This window comes from Phascolarctos cinereus, unplaced genomic scaffold (genome assembly GCF_003287225.1).
Source record: "Phascolarctos cinereus isolate Bilbo 61053 unplaced genomic scaffold, phaCin_HiC Scaffold_5;HRSCAF=322, whole genome shotgun sequence".
NCBI classification, from domain to species: Eukaryota; Metazoa; Chordata; class Mammalia; order Diprotodontia; family Phascolarctidae; genus Phascolarctos; species Phascolarctos cinereus.
In genome coordinates, this window is record NW_027555958.1 from 184,264,518 (window position 1) to 184,288,738 (window position 24,221).

The 24,221-nt window shown below is 32.7% G+C and overlaps 1 protein-coding gene across 1 annotated transcript in view; it reads left to right on the top strand.

Moving 5' to 3' along the window:
* IBTK (inhibitor of Bruton tyrosine kinase) overlaps positions 1–24,221 on the top strand; it is an 89,796-nt gene that overhangs the window by 57,347 nt on the left and 8,228 nt on the right. Inside the window, 10 exon segments of the mRNA XM_020969901.2 lie at positions 4,103–4,217; positions 6,511–6,571; positions 7,233–7,348; positions 8,753–8,865; positions 9,068–9,127; positions 9,677–9,825; positions 10,867–11,033; positions 13,960–14,052; positions 15,201–15,356; positions 23,180–23,326. Coding sequence (XP_020825560.1) covers positions 4,103–4,217; positions 6,511–6,571; positions 7,233–7,348; positions 8,753–8,865; positions 9,068–9,127; positions 9,677–9,825; positions 10,867–11,033; positions 13,960–14,052; positions 15,201–15,356; positions 23,180–23,326 — 1,177 coding nt within the window.

A 24,221-nucleotide genomic window follows, 5' to 3' on the forward strand; every position in this document is an offset into this window, starting at 1 on the left:
AAAAATGAGATAATGATAATTCACATTTTACATAGATCTTTAAGATTTGCAAAGTGTGAACCTCATAGCAGTCCTGTCAGGTGTGCAGTATAAATAACCCCATTTGTTGGTTAAGTGATCTGCCCATTATCACATAAGCTTTTAACCTTGGTCACATTTTTATGGAGGCAGCTAGGTGGCTCAGTGGACAGAGTGTTGGGCCTGGAGTCAGGAAGACCTGAATTCAGATTTGACCTCAGAAATTTACTACCTGTGTGACCCTGGGCAAGTTATTTAGCCTATTTTTTGCTTTAATCCACTGGAAAAGGAAATGGCAAACCACTCCAACATCTTCGCCAAGAAAACCCCAATGGGCAGTATGGTCCACAGGATCATCAGGTGTTGAACACAACTCAACAACAACAACAACAACAACAACAACAACAGCAAACCATTTTCAGTACACCAAAGTGGGCTGCTTCAACTTTATTCCTTTTTTGTGGAGTCTCAGGTCACTCTAAAGTCTTTGTAATTTTTTATGTAGGATATTAATTATAATTTCTCTGGCTAACATCAAAGCTGATGATTTATTTTTCAAGTCAGTTTTATGTTTTCCAATGTTAGGCAAACCTTTCTTGCTATGCTTTTCTATACAATGCCCATTGACATGTTGGAAAGGTGATCAACTAGAACCACTCTATGCCAGTGAGCCTATATTTTAGCTGGTAACCACTAAGCCTAGTTGTATCTTCTATGTTATCTTTTTTTAATGATTTGTCTGAAGCCCTGGCATAAATTTCATTTTTTTGTTGTTTGTTTTATTTCCTTTTGCTTTTAAATCAATCTGATAGACCCATTCTTCTATGTCCCCTACCTACTGAACCTTTCTTTATAACAGATTAAAAAAAAACAAACTTATTCATAAAATGAAATCAACTATACATAGTATCTGATAGCATATTTGACATTGCTTCCTCATAGTCCTCCATCTTGAACAAAAGGAGGAAGGTACATTTTCTCAACTCTTAATTGGGACTACTCTTGTCTAGTTTTGTTCTTTCCATTCACATTGTAGCCATTAAATGTTTAGTTTACATCAGTGTGCCACCATTTGTTTAGCCATTTCCTAATCAGTATTCCCACCCTCATTTTGTTTATAGTTATTTGTTATCACAAAAAGTGCTGCTATGAATATTTTGGCATTTATAAGAACTTTCTATCTTTGCTTTCCATTGGGTTTGTGTCCAAAGGGTATAAATATTTTATTTTGCTTGATTTTTTGCTTTATCTTGAGCTGTTTTCTGAAACTAGCATGTAATTATAAACTAATTTTTACCTGATATATTTAGAAAATAATCAGAAGAGTTTTCTAGTGTGTCTTGTAGAAATGGGGTTTCGTGGAGGCAGCTAGGTGGTGCAGTGGATAGAGTACCAGCCCTGGATTTAGGAGGACCTGAGTTCAAATGTGGCCTCAGACACATAACACTTACTAGCTGTGTGACCCTGGGCAAGTTACTTAACCCCATTACCCAGCCAAAAAAGTTAAAAAAAAAAAGAAATGGGGTTTCATTACTTTATAGTCATGTCTTCATATTCCAGTAAGTCCTTAAACTTATAGGAGTATACATGAGCATCTATGAACACACACTCTTGGGGGTAACTTCAATTCTTCAAATTTTTTTTTAATTTAGCATTGGCATTAAAGATTGGCTTGATGTATTATATACCATTGGATTTAAATGAATATATTGCATATTATTTAAATAAAATGTTCATAATATACATTTATAATTGAAGTCATTCAGTCAGAATTTCACATTCAGAAAGCATTCAAGTAGTTATTGCATATGTAGTATCTATACATAGTCCCTGCCCTCTAGGAGTTTATATTCTAAGACACAGAATATGTTAGCCTCGGCAAATTTTTAGTTTCAATCTAACTTTTGTTTTGCTATATACTCTCAGATTTCCTTGTGTTGCTTAATTTAAAATAGTTTTCTAAAATAGTTGGAACAACTCACGGTATGCCAACAGTATTTCACAAAGCTTCCATGCTACAGCCACTTCAACATTGACTATTTCTGTTTTTCTTTTCATCTTAATTTAATGGTTGAGTTGAAACTTTAGAGTTTTTAATTTGTAGTTCTATTAATGATTTGAAACAATGTTTTATCTGGTTTTTAGTTTCCAGCTTTTTTGAGATCTTTATTCATATCCTTTGACCACTTAACAATTGGGGAGTGGCACCTGGCCTTTTTCATGCTAATTTACTGTGTAACTTGAATATCATAACTTTATCAAATATTTGATGCAAAGATTTTGGACAACTGAAACCTGGCTCTGCTGTAGTCTGGATTTGACGGAAACATTGTCCTGTTCAGAATTTACCAAATGCTGACTTTCTCTACTGGTAGTTGTGAGAACTACTACATTTTTCTTAGCCTTTTGCCTTGTTTCCAGTCACATGGGTGACACTTCTATGAACTTGGGGGCAAGTAACAATCTATAAGCTTTTATTAAATGCCTGCTGTGTGCCAGGACCTCAGTCTCCTCCTCCAGTAAATGAGGTAATTCAACTAGATTACCTCTAAGGGCCCTTCCAATTGTAAATTTAAAACGAACCCATGATTTAATTTCAGTGTGTCTTTTTGTGTTTATGCCTGTGTGTTTTTGTGTATGTATACATATGATATGTAAATTTTACAGGCATACTGTATTGCCATGTGGAGTTGGCTATTAGGATAGTTCTAGTCAATGCTTATTAAAAAACTCAGGTCAAAATACCCTAGTAACATTTTTCAAATTCCATGAGTTGGTGTGACCATAAAATCAATGACATCATGACAAAACCCTTAGGGAAAACAGCTGGTAACAAAAAAAAATCTTTTCTGGACAAAAATCAAATAATGTATTTATATGTATTTTTAAGTTTGTGAATGAAATGTACAGCAATGTCAAAAATAAAGTTTATCCTAATATGTATATGCCTTGTAAAAAAGTCATCAGATGTCTAATGTAGTGTTTTTCTATCGTAGACATCATGCAGCAGAAGACTTGTTTCTTATTAAAATGCATTAAAAAGACAGTAACTGCTTATATATTTGTTAACTTCCTGTTTTAACTTACTATTCCATATGAAGCTGTTTTATATAGTTAAGCATGATGTTTTCATTGTAAAATACTATTACTTTTCCTGCCTGAAAAATGACTCTGTGTGTGTGTGTGTGTGTGTGTGTAGAACAACAGAAGAACCAATTGTAAGATGACTGAGTTAAATGAGTTGGTGAGAATGAGACTGAGTAGGAGAAATAGATAATTCTCTCAAGTTGTAGATAGTGTATAAGTTAATTTTTAAGTCTGCATTCATTTTGAGGTTGCATACGGTGCCTTTTAAGAACTGTAATTCAGCTTCAAACTACATTAAAAATTGTTAGAACTAGGTTGTGAATGTTGACAATTTAAAGATTTCCAAGATCATCATACTCCATAGGAGCTTCTGCTCTATTGAAACCCAGTGGCCATTCATTGACTATAATTCTAGAGAGGAAAGCTTTTATTTTAGTATTCATTTTTTCTGTAAGTAATAATATAGCATATTAGTATAAAACAGTCATTTTTATGTGATCATGTAAAATCAAATAATTTAAAACTGTTCCAAAAAAACTACATACTGTAAATGCAAAATTATTCCTTCAATTTGTGGGGGAGGATTTTAGGAAACTACATTGTTACATTAGTCATTAAGAGCAACATACTATTAACATTTATGCTAAAATTAAAACCTCCCAAACTTAAAATTATTCTGATATATTTGGTAGGCAAAAGATTTTCAAAAAATTTTCTGTACTACTCTTAAAATAACTTGTTAATATTCTATATGATTGTTTTTCTTATTTATTTGTTTTCCCTTTAAACGTTTCAGTTTGTATGTCTCTTGAATTTGTGGCAAAGTTGGGTAAAAACCATATTGTGTATCTATCGCTATATTTGTTTTCTTTGAGAGCAAGCTTGATCCTACTTTTTATTGTTCTGAGCTCAGAAATTCCGAAATCCTTGGAATTAAGTGCATTTTATTCCTTGAAATAACAGTTTATCTAATTTTAATAACTATCTTCTTTTGCAGTTACTCTAAAGAATGCTGTGACATTGGAGTTTGCAGTAATGTATAATGCTGAGCAATTGAAACTGTCTTGTTTACAGTTTATGGGGCTAAATATGGCAGCTTTACTTGAAGCAAGGTAGGTTTGGTAAATGAATTCTGTAACTTGTTACATAGATATTTACATATAATGGTAAAAATGTTAATAGAATAATTTTAAATATTATTGATCTCAGGGTCTAGTTAATTTGGGAGTTAAAAGTAGCAATAATAACTGATGTTTAAGGTGCTGTAGAAAGCCTTTTTATATAATTTTTCTTACTAGAGCCTCATAACCACCTGTTCATAGTAGAGTTCATAGAATAAGTAGCAGTTAGCCTTTTTTTTAAAGTCTATATCTGTGATTTCATTAGCATAGGGAATTTGTTGCATAGATATTTCTACCAGTACAGATTAGAAAAATCATCTACAATATATATTCTTAGAGAGATGACTGGTACACTGAGAACATCAACAGTCAACAAACATTTATTAAGAGCTTACTGTGTGCCAGGGATTGTGTTAAGAGCTGAGAATTACAAGGAAAGACACCAGCTCAAGTCTCTGCCTCTCAAAGTGCAGTGGGGGAGACAGAATTCAAAAGCCCATGCATATGAGATATATCCAAATGTAAAAGAAAGCTGATCTCAGATGGAAGGCCCTAATAGTATGTGTGTTGAGGGGGGTAGAAAGGAAGTAGTGACTAGGATTCATGTGGAAGATGGGATTTGAATTGAGTCTTCAGGGAAGCCAGGAGGTAGAGGTGAAAAGGGAAAGTATTCCAGGCCTACAGTATAAAGAGCAGAGGCATGAAGTTAAGAGAATGGAGTGTTGTGTGAGAGAAACAGTAAGAAGGCCACTATGGAAGGATTGTAAAATATGTGGAGAAAAGTATAAGACTAGAAAGGTAGAAAGAGTCCTGTTTATAAAGGAGTTTAAAAATGAAACAGAGGATTTTATATTTAATCTTGGAGGTAATGTGGAGCCATTGGAGTTCAATGAATGGGGACACAGTGGGGGAGTGTTTGACATGATAAGACTTGGGCTTTAGGGAAATCACTGACATTTGAGTGGAGAATGGATTGGATGTGGGAAGAAAATTAATGAAGGGAGAGCAGCCAGAAGAGGACTGCAGTAGTCCAGGCATAAGGTAATGAGGGCCTGCAGGAGGGCCTGCAGGAGGGTAAGTAGCTGTGTTGGAGGAGAGGAGGAGACACATCCAAGAGATGTTGTGAAGAGAAAAATGAGATCTGGTAATAGATTGGCTACGTGGGTTGAATTTAAGTGAGGAATTGAGAATGACACTGAAATTTCCAGTTTAGGTAATCAGAAGTGATGGGGCCCTTAAGAGTAAATAGGAAAGTCCCCGAGAGAGGGGAAACATTAAGTTCCTTGCTTGGTGTCAAGTAGTTATTATCTTTAAAGCAAGACTTGATCCCAGATCTTTGCTAACCCCAGGCTGGCTTTCTGCCTACTGTGCCACCTTTTCCCCCTAATCCTAGTTTTATAAATGACAAAATTCAGAGAAATTAAGTGATTTTCCTAAATTTGTGTAGTTGGTGATCCTTTCAGTGTTAGAGCCTTTGTCTATCACTTATTACCCTAGAGCCAGCCCTCTTTTACATGACATCAGTTGTTGTCTCTGATGTCTTGTTTTGATGCAAATATCCTCCCATAGAGTTTAATAAATGTGTGCGTGTGTGCGTGCACATGCGAGTGCACGTTTACACATGCACACATATGCTTTGCTTGTTTAGATATTTAAATTTTATGATCATTACCATATTGGATAGCATTTTTTTGCATTGCATTTTAAAATGCAGAATAATTATTAATGTTTTCTCTTTGTGACAATTATCTTTAAGTTGATCCTCATACTTTTTTTTTTCAAATTAAACTTTGCATGAATTCATGACTACAGGCAAACTGGATCCTCAGAAATATTGGTTCCAATTTGCACAACTCACATCAGCAGGGAGGTGGAAACTGGGAGGTACTATAACTGTACTTGTGTAAGATGGCTTCAGGAAAAAAAAATAACTGTCAGAATTTTTGTTTCTAGTTTGCTCATATGTGGGCATATATGCTTAGCCTCTTTTTCTTTAATACTTCACTGTCATTGAGTTTTACCTAGATGGGGATGGAATTCTTTAAATGATAGTAAGTTATAAATACATAAATATATTAAAGTCATGTTTTATAACTTTATGGTTCTTACTTGCCATTTAATTACAACAGATAAAGTACTTTTCAACTCTGTAGTATGAGCTGTTTTATTTTTGATTCAAGATCATTGCCTACATAAAAATAACCAATTCTTTAGGTTTGGTTTGGCCACAGAGGGATGTCATATTAAATGAATCTTAAGATAAATTGTCCATCTTATTTTATAGGACACTGGATGTTCTAAGTGATGATGTTTTGAAGGATCTTTCTGTGTTCTACAGAAAAATGGTAAGGTTTATATTGTAGTAAAGATGAGCAAAAATATAAAAAACTAAAAACAAAAAACTAAAGCAGTCTATTAGTGAGTTTTATAATTTTTTCTGAATAATTCCTATACTTAGTACACTTTTATATGAAGAAGTGAAAGTTTTTTCACTGACAGTACTCCCTACTAGACTCTCATCAGAACATATATATATAAAGAAATGAAGATATAACATTGAAGGAAAAAATGAATTGCACTCTGATTTTTAAATGAGTGGAAGTTAATAGTTTTAAAGATAATCCTTTGTTATTACAAGAAAATGAAGAAATTAAGGTTCAACTAAACCCTAAGAATTAGGTAAAAACATTCTTTTACCTGGACTAGAGAATAAGTATGTCAGGAAAGTTTGGAGTTTCATTCTTCTGTCTTATGGAATGTTAGGCCTATAAATTTATATTTGACTAGTATTTTAATTATAATTTATATTTGACTAGTATTTTAATTACAATTTTTCCCTTATGCTTGAAATGTGGACCACTTGTTTGTGGCATCCCAGAATTTTCCTGTTAATTTCAGTACATTTTGTAATAAATGTAATTTGATAAGAGTTAAAGATCTATCTGTATATAGAAAAAGGTAGAGATTTTCTTAAAAGAATTGTGTAACATCTCTGTTATGCTACAGATACCAGCAATGGATAGAAGGGTAATAACACCGTATCAAGATGGTCCAGATATCAGCTATTTGGAGGCAGAAGATGCTGATGTTTTTTTGAAAGGAGAAATGAATATGGAACACCAGTAAGCGTCATTATTTTTGCCTTTTTTTCCTCCTTGAAATGTGGTTCGTTTGATATGTTTGATAATGTCGTTCTGTTGATATCTTTCTTCTGCTCTAGGTCTATCGTATATCGTAACCTATTTGTTTACAGGTTGTCTCTCCCATTAGTATATGAGCTCCTTGAGGGTACAACTGTTTTTGCATTTTTGCCTACTTTTGTATCCCTGGGGCTTAGCACTGGGCCTGACATGTAGTTTGTGCCTAATAAAGGCTTGTTGATTAACTGATTGATTAATTGAACATGTGGCTCTCTATTTTATGCTTCACTTCATATTTGACAATCAGAATTGATTTTTAAAAATCAAGATTTAATAAAGTAGCACAGTAGTATTTTCTGTTCTCTGTATTAGTTTGTGTTAATGTAAACATAGTCTGAGAGAATAATTTGTAAAAGCCTATTTTTTTTACTTCTCATTTTCTAGTATATTTTCAATTCGTGCAGTAATCATTCTCATAAAGACCTTTGAATCTTAGAAAGTAGATATATGGAAAAATAGTTACTGATTTTTTATCAAGCATCTTTTTTGGGTGGTGAAAATATTGTCTTTGATTTGTCCATTCTTTTAGAATTTTCCCTTCTTTGTATTCTTTCCAGCATAGATTTGTAGTGTATATATTTGTTTAGATATATTGATTCATCCCAACCTTCCTGCAGTTGCCTTGATTTTCTTTCTATTTACTTTTTTGTAGTCACTGTGTGTGTTTTTCCTTCCTGGTTTTACTTCATTTTGCATCAGTTCATATGTCTTTTCATGTTTTTCTGTATTTTTTAACCAGTTTTATTTTTCCTTTTCATGTCATGTCATTTTGTAACAAATGATAGAAAATAGATATGGCTCAGTTAGTTGCATTGCCTATCAATATCTTTTCCCTTTTTTATTAGGATTGGACCAGAGATAGCATTACTGTCTAATCTTGCATTGAGAGACTAATGACATAAAATATTATGTGCTCCAATTTAGTTGTATGCATGATACAGTGATTCTAAATAGCAGTATTTAACTCTGTATACAGAAGAGGAGGAATACATCTTGCATCTGTATTGTATTTTTAACTTTGCAAAATATTTTTGCATGCATTTCCTCAGTTTCATAGAAATAAGTCTGGGTTATATGTGGTAATTATTATCCTCATTTTGCAAACAGAGTAAGTGTGACACAAAGTAATTAGCCCAGAATCACATAGCCCGTTAGGACTAGAAGTTTGGTCCTTGTGTTTGTTTCACATTTGCCTGAATTCTACAGCATGGTTAAGTACATTACCTTTGTAAAACTGTAGGATCATAACTATTTTACTTACTCTAGATTTCTCTGATTTAGGTTTTCTTTTATATTTAAAGACATTTGATGCTTGTTTTTTGTTAGAGAAGCTTTCTTCAAAAAGGCCAAAACAAAAGCAAAAAAGAAGCCACGAAAGCGTTCAGACAGCTCTGGGGGTTATAACCTTTCAGATATTATTCAGAACTCTCCTTCCACAGGTGAGTAGTAAGCCTTTTTTATCACTTTCCTTTTAAATTGTCTTATCATTATTGTGGAGTAAGTTCTTGATATATAAAACATAGTACCACTCTGTAGAATAAAAATGATAGAGCAGCTTTCAAAACTATTGAAAAATTATTTTAAAAATTCAATAGATTTAAAAATGATATTACCTTTATCATATGTATTTTGGACATGCAGGAGCAGAGATGTTGCAACATAGTTCCAGTTGTAGCAGTGATGCTTTCAAGGTTGCCATGGGTGAGTCTTAAGCTATAATAGATAGAAGATTCATTATTCTCTGTTAGTGTAATAATGAGTACATTATTTAGTGCAATAATAAATACTAAATTTTACTTCTTCAATACTTTAAGCATCTGTGATTTTGTAGTTGTAAGCGTTCCTTCTTCTAACTCTACAACCCCTCGGTGACTTAGTAGATAGTCTTCAAGAGTGACTGTGCCCCTAAAACTCATTGCCATGTGGTCAACCCAATGATAAGCCTCCCTGAATATTGTCGTAACATTTGTTTTGAACTAGCTAGGAAGCTGGAAAAAATAACATGTTTCTAAGGGAAATAGTAACTGGTTGGTGTTTCTTGTATGCTTCCAAAACAAAACATTTCAAATCCTTTGATCTAAATTTCATGTATCACTGAAATTCAGGAAAGCATGTGAATTTTATTATAATGGATTTGGTTAAAATTATTAATTGTGATCAATAGAACTTCACATTTAAATGCTTTATACATAATATAACTTTATGCATTTTTACCTTTTTAAAAATATATTTTTAAATTTTAAACCATAGGCTTGGTAAAATTGGATAAAACCAACTCTACAGAATCTCTTCCAGAACTACTGACATCTGACTCTGAAGGTAGTTATGCTGGAATAGGTAGTCCTAGAGACTTGCAGTCTCCTGATTTCACAACAGGAATTCATCCAGACAAGATTGAGGTTTGTTTTTTAATTGACTACAGATTTTTTTTTGTTCTGTTTTGTATTCATGTTTGCCCCAAAATATTTGTGGATATATAATTTAGCTGTCTTACCTATCCCATTATCCTAATAGCTTTAAAGCCAACTCTTAGCTGACTTAAATGAAGTTGTAACTGGTAGCAAGAATGGTTTATATGTTTTTATATGTACAGTATTTTTCTTATACTTGTATACTGTTGCTACTTGTATATTTTTTCCCAATGATTACTGTTTTTAGGATTTGTGATTTTTATAAAATTCACTCCATATTTCAAAATAAAACATTGATTTAAATTCTTGCACTGAGTAACCAACAGTTTCCTTGACTATTTTGGGAAAAACAATTAATCTGTAACTCAGCTAATTAACATTTTACTTGGACAAAAATTAATCATATTTGGAAATTTTTCCAAGTGGTACATTTGTAGCAAAAGTAAGGAAAATAGAAGCAAAATTCAACACAAAGAGATTGGGCACAAAAAAGAACCCTTGGTGTAGTTCTAGATGTAGCTTTCCCTGTGATTCATTTCTGGGATCTACAGTGGTTGGAATACTTCTGAGATTTAGAACGCAATTGAGAGCATTATGAAACTGTCATGTAAATGAAAATCTCTTCAAAGTCATAGCCAACTTGACATACAGGCATGTAAGATTTGTGTTGGAGTATCAGTGTTACATAATATTGGGGATTCTAAATTCTTAATGAGTAAATATTGTTAGCAAATTTACACATAGCAGTTTGTATTCTTCTAATGCTAAAATCATCAATATTTAGTTTTTTGTTTCCAGAGTTTATCTGAATAGTTCTTCATGTAATTAGTTTTATATTTAATGCTTACAAGGAATTTTACATGCAAGCATACTTATTTACCTAATGGTATTGAATAATGCAGAGCAGTGTGCTAACTAGGTTTGATATAATTGAATGTCTTAAGTAGGTTAAATCAGCTAGATTTTCTAGGAGATATAATGAACTGGTTTTAGAGATTTTGCTGTTTTACTTTTTTAAAAAAATTTTAGGTGATGAAAATTAAAACATGTGTTAATGGTGCATACCTGATGCATCCTAGTGAATATGTAAAACCATATGAAGAATCACCAGCACTGAAAATGTCTGTTCCACAGTCCATTCCCAGTAATCGAATCAACTGTGCAAGCTCTTCTAATTGGGTTGCCAGCTCTTTCAGGTGGGATGCTTTTGATGTGTTTGTTAATTTGGCACATATAACTTAATAGGAAATTTTCCAGAATAGCCAGTTTCTGATAATTTTATTTCCTGATTTGCTGTAAATCTCTTTAATAGGTTTGTATTTTTACCTCTGAGAATTTTTTCCCCACATTATGGATTTACTGTGTACCACAGAGGGCCAGCCAGAGTAAAAGCAGTAAGCATCCTTGAGTATTTATTGACACCCCATAATACTAGCCAGAGATTCCCACTTAGCATCCAAATATATTTTGTATACGTACATGCACACACAGGTATGTACATATATACAAGTGTGTATACATGCCTTCATATATGTATATTACACATAGTCTATTTATGACATGCACATATATTAAATCTGTGATTTCACTATGTAGGGATGTAGGGAGCTCCTGGTGAAGAACTGTAGCTTGGCACCTACACAGCATCTTATAGTTTTAAAGTTTAGACAGTTGCCTAATGATGTATACATCATTTTAAGCCGTTTTCTACTCTCCTGTTTCTGTGATTCTCATAGGTACTTTACTACCTCTCTCTCGTTGTCATTCAGTTATTAGTCCTGAATGTTCCACTTTATGATTATTTTTTGCCCCCTTTATGCACTTATTAACTTGAGTTTTCCTAGTACCTGGACAAAACTTAACTTTGTATAGGTACTCTTCATCTTTGAATTCACATCTAGCTACTGTTGCCATTTATCTGTTGGCAGTACTTAAAATTCTTCTTAATTGTTTTCCTTTTATTCTTCCCTTCTCTGTGCTGTTCTGTTTCCCAGATAATTTGTCATCAACCTTTAGAATGTAGCCACAGTTCCTCTTAAGGAAGGAAGGTTCAGAGAGGATGTGGAGGACCGGTTTTGACAGTGTGCCTTAAGCCACTTGGTGCATTATTAGATTTTGTGTTATTAGTACTGAGTTGTTTATTGTCGGGCCTGTCTCCACTTACAGTTTTAATACTATACCCATGATATATAGAGAAATAGATCTATACAAATAAGTACACATAAAGACATGTATCATTTTATTGATCTCTTATTTTTACATCACTTTGAATTTTCCCCGAGAAATTTTTCCTCCCTGAGAGAAACTGTTATAACAAAGAATTTTGCAAAGGGAACCAGTTATATTAGAATATAGTTATTAAAATATTAAATTCACAGACCCTAGGTTAAGGATTCTTGCTCTAGAATATCATACATTTATTATAATATGTGATATATGGCATATGAATATTGCTTATTTTCTTGAAACATACTATATTTAACAGATAATATAATATCAATTAAAAACCTACATCTTTAAACATGAAGAATAATACAGAAATCTGTTATCCATTTTGAAATCTCACAAAATTAATAAAAGATTGTCACCTTAATAAAATGGTTTATTTAAATAGATTAGAATTTGATATCACCATATGCATTTGTATATTAGTTACTTCATTTTCATTTTGGAATTAGAGATTTGGGAACCAAATGGCTCTCGAAGAGATTTTGTAGTATTTTAAAAGCCCTACCAAATTCATGAAGCTTTTGAGAAGCTGATTGCACATTTTTTCTGTGGTGTCCTTGTACAAAAATTGTAATTTCAGCCACATTTGCTTGTTGGAACAAAGAACAGAATGACAAAGTAAAGGAGCTTTGGCATGAGCACTAAAGTAGGCTGTTGATTAACTCTTAAAATTCTTCATAGTTTTGAGAAACAAATAGGGGCATGTATAATATATAGACAAGATTTGGAAAACTATTCTAATTCTAAATGCCAGAATTTAAGAAAATCCTTGTAATAGTTTGTCTTCAAGTCAGGAGTTCTTTGTGTTTCAAGGATTTCAAGCCCAAATGCCTTGAAATCCACTGTGTAAAATATATCTCTGAAATATCTCTGAAATAAATATTTCTTGGAATTAAATGTAAATGTTTTTCTAAAGAGGAACATTAATCATTCTTCCTCACATTTATAAAACATTTGAAAGTTTACAAAGTATGCTCCTTCCAACTTTGTATGCTAGGTAGTATAAGTATTATCCTCATTTTGCAGATTTGGAAACAGACTCAAAGAGGTTAAATGACTTTTCTGGTATGCTATAGTTAGAGGTTTGATCCAGTTCTTCAGAGATTTGAACCCAGTTCTTCTCTAAGTCTAGGACATTTTCTCCCATACAATGATGCTGACACATCTGTAGCTTATGAATAGTTCTTAAGTACTTATAGGAATATTAGTTGATAATAACAATGACTTTTTTTTTAAACAAGAAGGCATGCCAAATAAAACAAAAATATAGTGTTGTTACATTGCTTGCCAAGAGATATATAGGGGATTTCCCAGATTCTGAATATGTAAAGGTAGTTCAAATAGTTTTCTCTTATCTAGCAACTGTCTATAGTAGATTTTGACTACCATTGAGAGAACATTCTAGTTTCTTTATTTAAGGGTCCCTTTTTACTTAATGTTATTCTTTTTATGTGTTTTACATTAATGTAAATAATTTCTACTTATTAAAACTTAAAGTGGAAAAGAAAGAGAATGCTCTTCAAGGTCCTCTTTTATCTTAACCAATAAAAATTTAATGTGAATTCTTGTGTGGCATGCCATTTGACCAAGAAAACTTAGCAATCTTTTCTTTCCTTAACTACCATTTAAAAAATAAGTTACATTTTAATTATGTCATTTAACATGGTAATGACTTTGAAAGTATTTTTGTTGTGTTATTTATATATACATATATAAAGAAAGGTTTTATCTGAAACATTCTATTTGAGGTTTCCCATAATTGAGGAAGTAGACATAAATTATATATCTGATTACCGATCTTATATATGATTTAGACAATTTCTGTGAAGGTTAGAAACTGGAATGTAAGTGAAAATGAATGTCTTGAAAGGTAACCTTTTTTATGTCATTCAGCCCGGTCAGCCCTCCTGCCATGGATCTTAGAACCATCATGGAAATTGAAGAAAATATGCAAAAATGTGAAACTACACCAAAGACAAATTCAAGGTCAGTTAGGAAACAATGTAAATAAAGGAAGAAAATGTCACAGAAAAGGCAATGCTTTGGATTTATATAATGATAAATACATTTTTATAATTTTCATTTATATTTTATAATTAGAAATATTTTGAATTTTTAAAATTTTTCATTCCTTAAGGAAACATGGTATTATGACATTTTTAACATCATTGATTAATAGCTGTTGTACAGAAGCACAAAAGAAGGACTGGGTTAGATGACTTTTCATACCCCTTCTAATTTTAAATCAATGAGCCTGTGTGTGATCTCTTATTTTATCCATATAGGGTGTGGGAACTTGTTAATTAGGGCAGATCTGTGGCTTAAGGATAAGCCTTAAAGGTTTGTTGAAGCATGTGGAGGTCAAGTGACTTTTTTGGCCTCAAATAGTTAGCAGTAGTCAGGGAGGTTTGGAAACTAGACTTTCCTGACTGCAAGCCCAGAACTCTACCTATTTGCAGTGCTCTCTTTAAGAAAATCAAAGTAGTTTTTTTCTTTTTTTAAATGTGGTCATAATATTAATGTAATTGGCTGCATCTAGTTACTGTGATCTTTAGCCTTCTTTATTTAGTCATTTGATTAACAGTTCAGCTGTTATTTTCCTTCGTATGCTTTATAGTGTAGAAAATGAGAATTCTAACATATTTGTTATCAATCAAATTTGAATCAGTCAAAGTTAGGAAGATCAGCTGGTTTGTCTTTTCCTTTTTCTGACCTTTATTCTGTAGCTTATTCTAAGTTATTCAGCATATATGAAATGATTTCCTCGTGGCTGTTTTTGTATGCTGTCTTGACTGAGTTGAGTTGATGGTTTTAGTCCATATCCTGATTAATATAACATATACCTTTCCTTTAAAATCAGCATTTTAATTTGTTTAATCAGAGATACTAAAGATTCAATGATTGTGAATAGCAAATCACCTTCATATCTAAAGGTATAGAAGAATTAGTAATAGAGATCCTATATAGTTACTTTTTAATCCTCTAGAATATTTTTATCTTCACTGTATCTTCGGCATTTTAATTTTACATCAGTAAAATCTTGCCAAACTAGACTAGAATTCTAGTGATCCTGTTCAGCCTCTTTTAAATATCAGAAATAACTTTTTTTTTGTGGCATTTGATTTGATTTGTAGCAAAACCACTTCTCATGGGATTAAGCTTTCTCAAAAGCAAAGAAAAATGATTGCCATGGCTGCCAAGGAGAGCAACCCAGGAATGAATAATGTGGAAACTACAGTTGTGACCACTCCTTCTACATCTGCAAAAGCCACAAAACCAGAGAATGCCTGGTATGTTCTTTTACATTAAAATAAGCACTTCTATATATCTTTTTGCAAGGCAGTTTTCTCATTTATTTAAATAGTGTTTATTAAGTTATACTATTTTAATCTTTTCGTATGTTAGTATGTCACTATGATTGAAATTCATCCTCTATATTTTCAGTTTTCAAAAAATAGATAATTAAGGAGATTAGTAATTTTATATGTGTTTTATTTTGTCAGTAGAGATTTGAAAACTTCTAGTGATGGGAGTTGGAGTCCAATTAGTAAGCACTTATTAAGTACCTACTGTGTGTTAGCCATTGTGCTAGGTTCTGGGGAAATTAAGACAAAAATGAAGCAGTCTCTGCCCTTTATTGTAAAGGAAGAGACAATATGCACACATTTTAAGCATAAACCAAATAGATTTTAAAGTAATGGAGGTGAAGTAGCTGCTCCTAAGCAAGTGGTATTTGAACTGGCCTTTGAAGGAAATGAGAGATTCTAAGAGTTGTTGATGAAGAGGCTGTTTCAGACATGGGAGAGATGATATGTCATGAGTGAAGAACATCAGGAAGCCCAGTTGGATTGAAATAAAGGGCTTCAAAAGAGGAGTAATTTATAATAAACTAGAAAATTGGTTTGGGGGCAAGTTGTATAAACATCAAACAATGGGGTTTAATTACCTTAATGTTAGCATTTTAATCAGATTCAGAAGGATGTGTAAATTTAATACACTACTGTGTTTTCGCATGTGATGTTTGAAAAGGTTCAAGGGACATAGATTCTGAGTAATTTAATCATTTTATTAATAAGGCCAGCAGGTTATTAATAAACAGTGGTCGTTTGGCTGTGCCTCTTAGACGAAAGACAATCATGGCAGCCCACTCAGTTTTTATATGCCCTTCAAAACAGTAGGTGGTCCATCAAACAGCAATCACATCTAATTGGTTAACATGATTGGAGGTGGGCTATATTAAAATAAAGGGCTGAATATGTCTTGGATAGGGAAAGTATCTCTATACTAGACCACCCATAACTTTAGGCTATCAGTTCAAAGATTGTATACCCCATGCAGGCCTGAGTAGAACATAATGGGCTTTCCCACTCTAGATTAATTAAATTCCTTGCAAAAACTGGACTTAAAGTCAGGACTTTGGAAGAAGGGGAGGAGCTCTGAATCTCCCCAAGATATTGGTTATTAATAATAATTTCTCACATATATGTGAGTTTTTAATTTTTTTAATAGATTTTTGTTGATAGTTTTGGGTTTTACATAGTCTACATTTTACCTGTGTGTGTATACATATTATGTGTGTGTGTAAAAAATATATATACTATGTGTATGTATATACACACATATAAAATGTATATAATGCTTTAAGATGCGCAAAGTTCTTTACAAAAATTATCTATACAACAGCCTTAGGAAGTAGCTGTTATTGTCTTCATGATACATCCCCACGAAACTGAGGCAAACAGCAGGTAAGTGACTTGCCCAGGATCACATGTCAAGTGTCAGAGGCTGGATTTGAATCAGTTCTTCCTGACTCTGTTGTTAGTACACTATCCACTGTACCACCTACCTTCCTGAAGGAAGGAAGGGTACAGAGAAGGAAGGAAAGAGATGGATGGATGGATGGATGGATGGATGGATGGAGAGAAAAATTCAAGAAAACTAATCAATACACTGAAAAAATCTGACCTTGTAGTCAATGTTTTATACCTGTGAACTTGAACTCCTATTTTTGAGAAGAATGAGGAGAGATGTCTTATTGTATCTTTGGAACCAAGCTTCTTGTTGATAATTTCCCAACATTTAATTTCTGTTGGTGTGCACTTCTTGATATTGTTGGAATCACTTGGTATATTGTTTTCTTGGTTCTGCTTACTTTACTTCATTCCATGATCAGTCTTTTCTTGCTTCTCTGTATTCATACTATTCATCACTTCTTATAGCAATATTTTGTTACCTTCATGTACCACAACTGATTTTGCCGTTCCTCAGTTGATGAGACATCTACTTCATTCCCAGAACTTTTTAACAGAAACTGCTGTTAAAAAGCTTTTAGTATATATAGGGAGCCTTTCTTTTTGTCATTGAACTTCCTGGGGTATATGCCTCATACTGGGTCAAAGGGTATGGATATTTTAATTACTTTATTTGCAAAAATGAATGGCATATCAATGTTCTAGTGTGCCTGTCTCTCCACAAAACCTCCAACACTGACTAGTTCTGTCTTTTGTTATTTGCCAGTTTGCTAGTGGTGAAGTGAAACCTCAAGGTTGTTTTAATTTGCATTTCTCTTATTAGTGATTTGGAGCATTCTTTCATATTCTTGTTAATAGTTTATAATTCTCTTGAGAACTACTCATATCCTTTGACCTATTGGGGAATGGTTTTTGGCCTTAGATATTTCAGCTTGTTGCTTACATATTTTGGATATCAAATTCTTACCAATTAATTGAAACAAAGTTTTTTTTTCCCCAATTGAATACTTCTCTTGTCCTTGATATGTTAATTTTGTGTATGCAAAAGCTTTTCAGTTTCATAATCAAACTTAAACATTTTATCTTTTGTAATTATCTGTATTCATTATTTGGTTGAGAATTCATCTCCTGCTCATAACTGTGAAAGATATATGATCGGTTTCTTTTCTAACTTTTTTATGGTTATATGATCTTAAATATTCAGGTCACATCCATTTTGAATTTACTGTGGAATGTGGTATAAGATGCTGATTGGACTGGGTCTGATTTCTGCCAGATAGCTTCCCAGTTTTTCCAGTAGTTTATAAGAAAATTCTTTCCTATATAATTTGTGTTTGTGAATTTGTCAAACACTGGGTTATTGAGTTTAATTATTTCTGATTCTTCCTTGCTTATTCTGTTCCACTCACATACTTCTCAATTTTTAAATCAGTACCAACTATTGTTGATGATTGTTGCTTCAGCAGGATTTTTTAAGTGAATAAATGAATGGGCTTTATTAAGTACACACTGTGTGCCAGGTACCATGCCATGGAATAAAAGTTAATGGTTACCACACTGAAGTATTCTGAGTTATTTTGCATCTATGTAGAAGATAAATGTCCAACTATTTTGATGTTTTAGTTTAAAAAGTAATGTGTGTTGTGATATATACTAAGGTAGGTTTTTATTTATTTTGGAAAACCACAAATTAATATTTTCTGTGTTATATTTTATGTATTTTGTTAACTGTTTCCAATTACATTTTAATCTGAATAGAGCAACATTGGGAGCAGTGAGCTTGACATCTCTCTTTTATTCTTACAAGTTGGTATTTAAGATATAAATACCTTTTTTTAAAAGAGGAAACGGTATTCTTTCAAGATGTTCTTCTGTATTATCTATCATTGTGGAATTTGTCATTTTTTTTATATCTAGCCTTTTTGTCTAAGTGAAAATTCTAGTGCCACTTTTGCTAGGGAATGGAGTTCTTTTTAATTTTTGTATGGTTACACATGCCTATAAATGTTCTTCCATAAAGTTCCTTTGGCTGCTAAGATGGAAAATAGTGGTAGCCCAAGAGTTAGAAAAGTAAAGTATCAGTGAGAATGCTTTCATGATTGATGAAAGAAAAATTGAACTAACTTAACATTTATTTCTTAAGTCAAGACAACAATTATTACTTAGCACCTACTATAGGTCATGTGCTAAGTTCAGGGATTACAAAGAAAGGCAAAAACAATCCCAGCTTTCAAAGAGCTCACAATCTAATGGAGAAGACAGCATGCATGCAAACAAATATATACAAATAATACACACACATGCCGCGCATGCATACACACACACACACACACACACACAAACTTGCATACACAATAAATTGGAGATTATCTCAAGAGAAAGGCCCTGGGATGAAGATGAGATTTTAGCTGAGATGTGAAAAGTTAAGAAAGTGAGGAGACAGGAGGAGAGAAAGAATTCTAAACATGTGAGACAGCCAGTGAAAATGTTCAGTTAGGAGATGGAGTGTCTTGTGAGGAACAGCAAGATCAGTGTTACTGGATTGCAGAGTGTATGCTGAGGAGTTAAACATGAGAAGACCAGCTTATTGAAGGGCTTTAAAAGCCAAGCAGGATCTTATATTTAATCCTGGAGGTAATAGAGAACCACTGTAATATATTGAATTAAGAGGATGACATGGTTAGACGTATCCTTTAGGAAGATTACTTTGACAGCTAAGTGCAGGAGTACCTAAAATGGGGAGAGTAAGGTAATTTATAGATAACTCTTAGAGACCACTAGTGAGATTTGAGGCATTTTGTGAGTATTGCAAACATGTATTGTGTTCTCTTATTAATTTGAGACTACCAAGAGTAGTTCTATATAAAAGTAAAGAGCAATATCATCATTGACCACAAATCCCCAAAATACCGTTAGGAGAAATTTGGCAATAGAGTCTTTTATGCACACAGCTATGAAATTTTTGTACTCCATGGAAATGAGACACTTGTCTTGGAAATTCAGCAGCTTTACTGGCAGTGATATTTGCCAAAAGGGTGGAGAAACTACTGGCACTTACTCCTGATTAACTAAAGACACAGTATGCTTTACACCCTGCTTATCTTTTTCTGCCAAAAGAAACTTCCAGTTTTTTGTTTTTGTTTGTTTGTTTTGTCTGTGAAGATTTAAGGATAACATAAAAGTAAAGTTAGGTTCTTTGGAGGCAGATAAAATTTGTATCAGATGTACTTTAAGAGATCTTATCACTCCCCAGATATTAGGATAATGTTCTACGTTTTCCTTAGGGGTTTTTAGATTGTTTTTTAAACAGAGCATTTAAAGCGTAGACAAGCAATAATTTCCACATTGTTTATTAATTAAGATACCCAGATTTCACAGTAGAAAAAGAAATGCAGAGGAAAAATTACATGTTCAGAAATAAAATTTCCTGATTCACAGGCTGGCAGCAGTTGTTCTTTTCTGTTAGTAGCAAAGAAAAGGGTAGTTGAAACTGAGTAGCAAGAGTAAGGGCCATTGGTATTTAAAGGAACAGATTGGAAATATATAATCTATTATGTACCTATAATTTTGGAGGTCAGACTTAGTTGGTAGCTGGAGCTGGCACACATGCTTCTATCTGTGATCAAATTGTCAGATTTGGCTTTTTGGCCACCTTTCCTTCTTTTTTTTGTGTAAGAACTTTAACCAAAAGCTAGGACATCTGGTTGCCTACTTAATCCTGTTTGGGCTTCTGAACTCTTCAACTCATTAATAGAATATCAGGATAGATTAGATATCTTAGGTGAGAAATAGTTTTGTAATATTTTTTTTTTGGACACTAGAAAAAAGGACTTTAAAATGGGATAGAGAAGTCCTTATAAGCTGCATGTCAGCCTGCATTTTACTTATTAAGGTGCATTGTTTTCTCTTTTCATTAATCATTATGCCTTCACTTAAACAATGTCTCATCAATCTAAAACAACTACTAAACCTTTTTTTTCCACAAACTGCTTCAAAAATAGTATTATCTACACAGTCTCTTCAAAGTACTTTGTGTCTCATCTATCTGTAATACTGCCTATCTACCAGGGTTGTTTTGGGAATCAAGTAAAATAATGTATGTAAAATGCTTTATAAACCTTAAAGCTTTGGATAACTGTGAACTATTATCTAAATTCATGGTTTCAGAGCTATTGATCAGGCTGTCCCAGACTACTTAAGAAAGAGGACAATTTAAGAATAAAGAGCCAAACACATTTTTGTATCAGTTGACAAATCTAGTTCTAAGCCTTTCAGACAAATCATTTCAGTTCTTCGCTGTTTAAACACTGGATTTTCATAGATTCAATTCTCTTTGTTTAGGGCAACCTTCTTAGTACTTACCATGGAGCTGGTTATTTTTCCTTCAAAGACCTCCTGAAATGCCATATGTTCTTTAAAGGCTTTCTTTATTCAATGAAAGTGTGATGTGACTTGACTGTTGATCACATATTGACTCAGTGTACTTAAATGATAATGTACAAGACAAGTATAGCTTATTATCATTTTCATTATTTTTCTTACTTTTACCTCTTTTATATTTTTTTCTTATGTGGGTGTGTGGTTTGGCGATTATGTTGGAATTAGGTGGAAATCCATGCCTCACTTTCACTTAATCATAAAACTAATCAAAAGGGAATTGGTACTTCAGAGGATTTCTTTTGTAAAACTTTTCAAGTACTTTATGAATTTAACCTTAGTTCATGACTTAGTCCATCATGACTGGTTTCTTCAAAGTATGAATTTCACGTTTTAGGTATTTATGTGGTTAACATTTATAAAATGCTCTTTATTTAGGTAACTTTTTATTCTGTCTCCTAAATAAAAATTCTAGTAAAAAAAAAGCTGAAATTATCATAGAACGCATTCTGCATTTGTAGTCTCTTCATTTTTGACTATATGAAGTGTCCCTAAAGTCTTAGTGCCTCTTTAAGCTTATGTAAAACTTCACTAAGACTTTAGGGACATCCTGTATAGCAAGGGGCTCTAAGAAAGGACAAGAAGGTAGATAATACTAAGAAATATAGAGTAGAGAAGGTTATAACTAAGGTTATAACTATGTAACTAAGTTATACAGAATATCAATCCAGCACACGTGCAGAGCAGTAAAGAATTTCTTTAGTATAGGTCTGAGGAAATGAGAGGGTAAACTGGTCGTAATCAGTTCCTTTCATCACTTCAGATTTTCCTATAAATACACGGTCGCTTTCCTTTCAGGCAAAGTAAGTTAGTTTTTTTGTTTAAATACTGTCTGTGAACTCAAAACTTTTCGTACCCTCGTTGATAAAATGAAGTGCTTGTTAGATAAATAGAAGTTGGTTTTTTGTATTTGATAAATGCTGATAACTACAATAAAATTGACTTATGTGGAACTCTTAGAGTGATTCATTTTTTATAGTAGTTTTCTAAATTATAACTGCTCTTCATGAAAATTATTTTAAAAATGTATATATCTGACTTCTTGTACAGAATATACTGAATGTAAGTTGACTCTTGATAACTTAAAGTCATTGTAAACATCACTTATTCGGTACTATTTCAGTCCCTTTCAAAAGGCATACTAATGCTTTTAAAAAGTATTGAAGACAGTATTACCAAACCCAGTTTACAATTTTAATGCTATACCAAACTATCAAAAGTGTATTTTATAGAACTTGACAAATGTATATTTTGAGAAACAAAAAAAAAATAAGACAGCAAAGGAAAAAATGAAAGGCTGTATTGGCTATATATGTGTATACATAAGTTATATATGTAATTCTATATAATATATGCACATATGACATGTGCATGCATGTATGTGATTATCTGCTTACACATCTTCATTGTGGTGAAATAACTTATCAAAATGCATCTGCTGTAGTCTTTGGCTCTTGTTGCTTATATTCATTTGTTCCTGACTTTAGTCATAAAAATCTTTTTTCCCCCTTCTTCCAAAGACAGAGTTATACAAATACTGAATTCAGACTTACTGGAGATTTTGCTGAATAGCTTTCCTATTGCTTTAGTTTTTCTTTACATTTGGTCTCCTAATCCTTTTATATCCCTAAATATGATGTTTAGCTCTCTTTTTTTTTTTCATTTCTTTGTGACCCCAGTACCTAGAACTTAGTAGGTGTTTAATAAAATGCTTACTGACTCACTGACTTTTTAGAAATTATGATATTCCTTTGAATTAATTATTTAATACAAGATCACTGAATCACCTTTTAAAAAACACATAACTATGAAATTTCATTATTAACATGAATGTTCACATTCTGCATATTGTTGAAACATAATCCCCTGTGTTTTCACTGAAGCAGTTTTAAACATTAAACATATTGATGTACCTTCTCTCATAGGACATCTCTCAATTCAACTTCATCCAAGTCATTCCGGGATCTTTTACTCGAAGAAAAAAAATCTGTTACAAATCACACGCCAAGAAATCACGTCAAAAAAGTTTGCTTTAAAGGAATTGAAGATTCTCAAGCTTTAAAGTCTGTAAGGTAATAGAATAATGATTTGCATTTTCCACTCAGGAATTTTTTTCTGTCTTCTGCAGTATTTTAAAGAGCTTTCACGTCTTTGAAAATGTTATATTTGAGAGTGAGATGAGCCTATTCTTCTAAAAATGAACATTTTCCTGCTAATTTTTAAGAAAATTCTGTCTGAAAACAATCCTCAACTGTTTTCTTTTTTCCCTCCTCATTCTCACTGTTGAATTTTGTCTTCAGACATTTCATGTGTGAAGTTTTAAAGAATGAATATATGTAGAAGGATAACGTCTCTATAGTCAAAAGTAACATTTCTAGTCAAGTTTTCCCATAGTAGAGTACAATAGAATACAGCTTTGTTTTGACACATAGGTAACATTTGTAATAAATAGAAGATATTTTAGTAATCCAGTCTTATTCATATTTATAATATTTCAAACTAGAAGGGACCTCAGACAACATATATTCTGACGTATTTATTTTACAATGAGAAAACCGAATCCTAGAGAAGCACTGAAGTGGCTAGTTTTCGAAGCACAGCTGTTGAAGGCTGAGTTTTATTGGTTGTCCAAGTAAATAGAACATTTTAATATTTGTCTTTCAAATTATGTCTTCCAAAAAGCATAGTTGAACAAACATAATGTAAGCTCCTCTATTTGGTATTTAAAATGTGGGTCCAACATACCTTTCTAGCCTTTATTATGCATTACTCCCTCTCACGTATTTTGCTTTTCAGTTAAACGGGCTTTCTTGCTGTTTCTCACTCAGGAGACTTCATCTCCCATCTTTGTGCTTTTGTAGAGGGTATCTGCCATGCATCAAAGGAACTTCATGCTTAGCTTTCTTAGAATTTCCAGTTTCCTTTAAAGCATGGCTTAACTGCCCCCTCTTACAGGGGGTTTCTCTT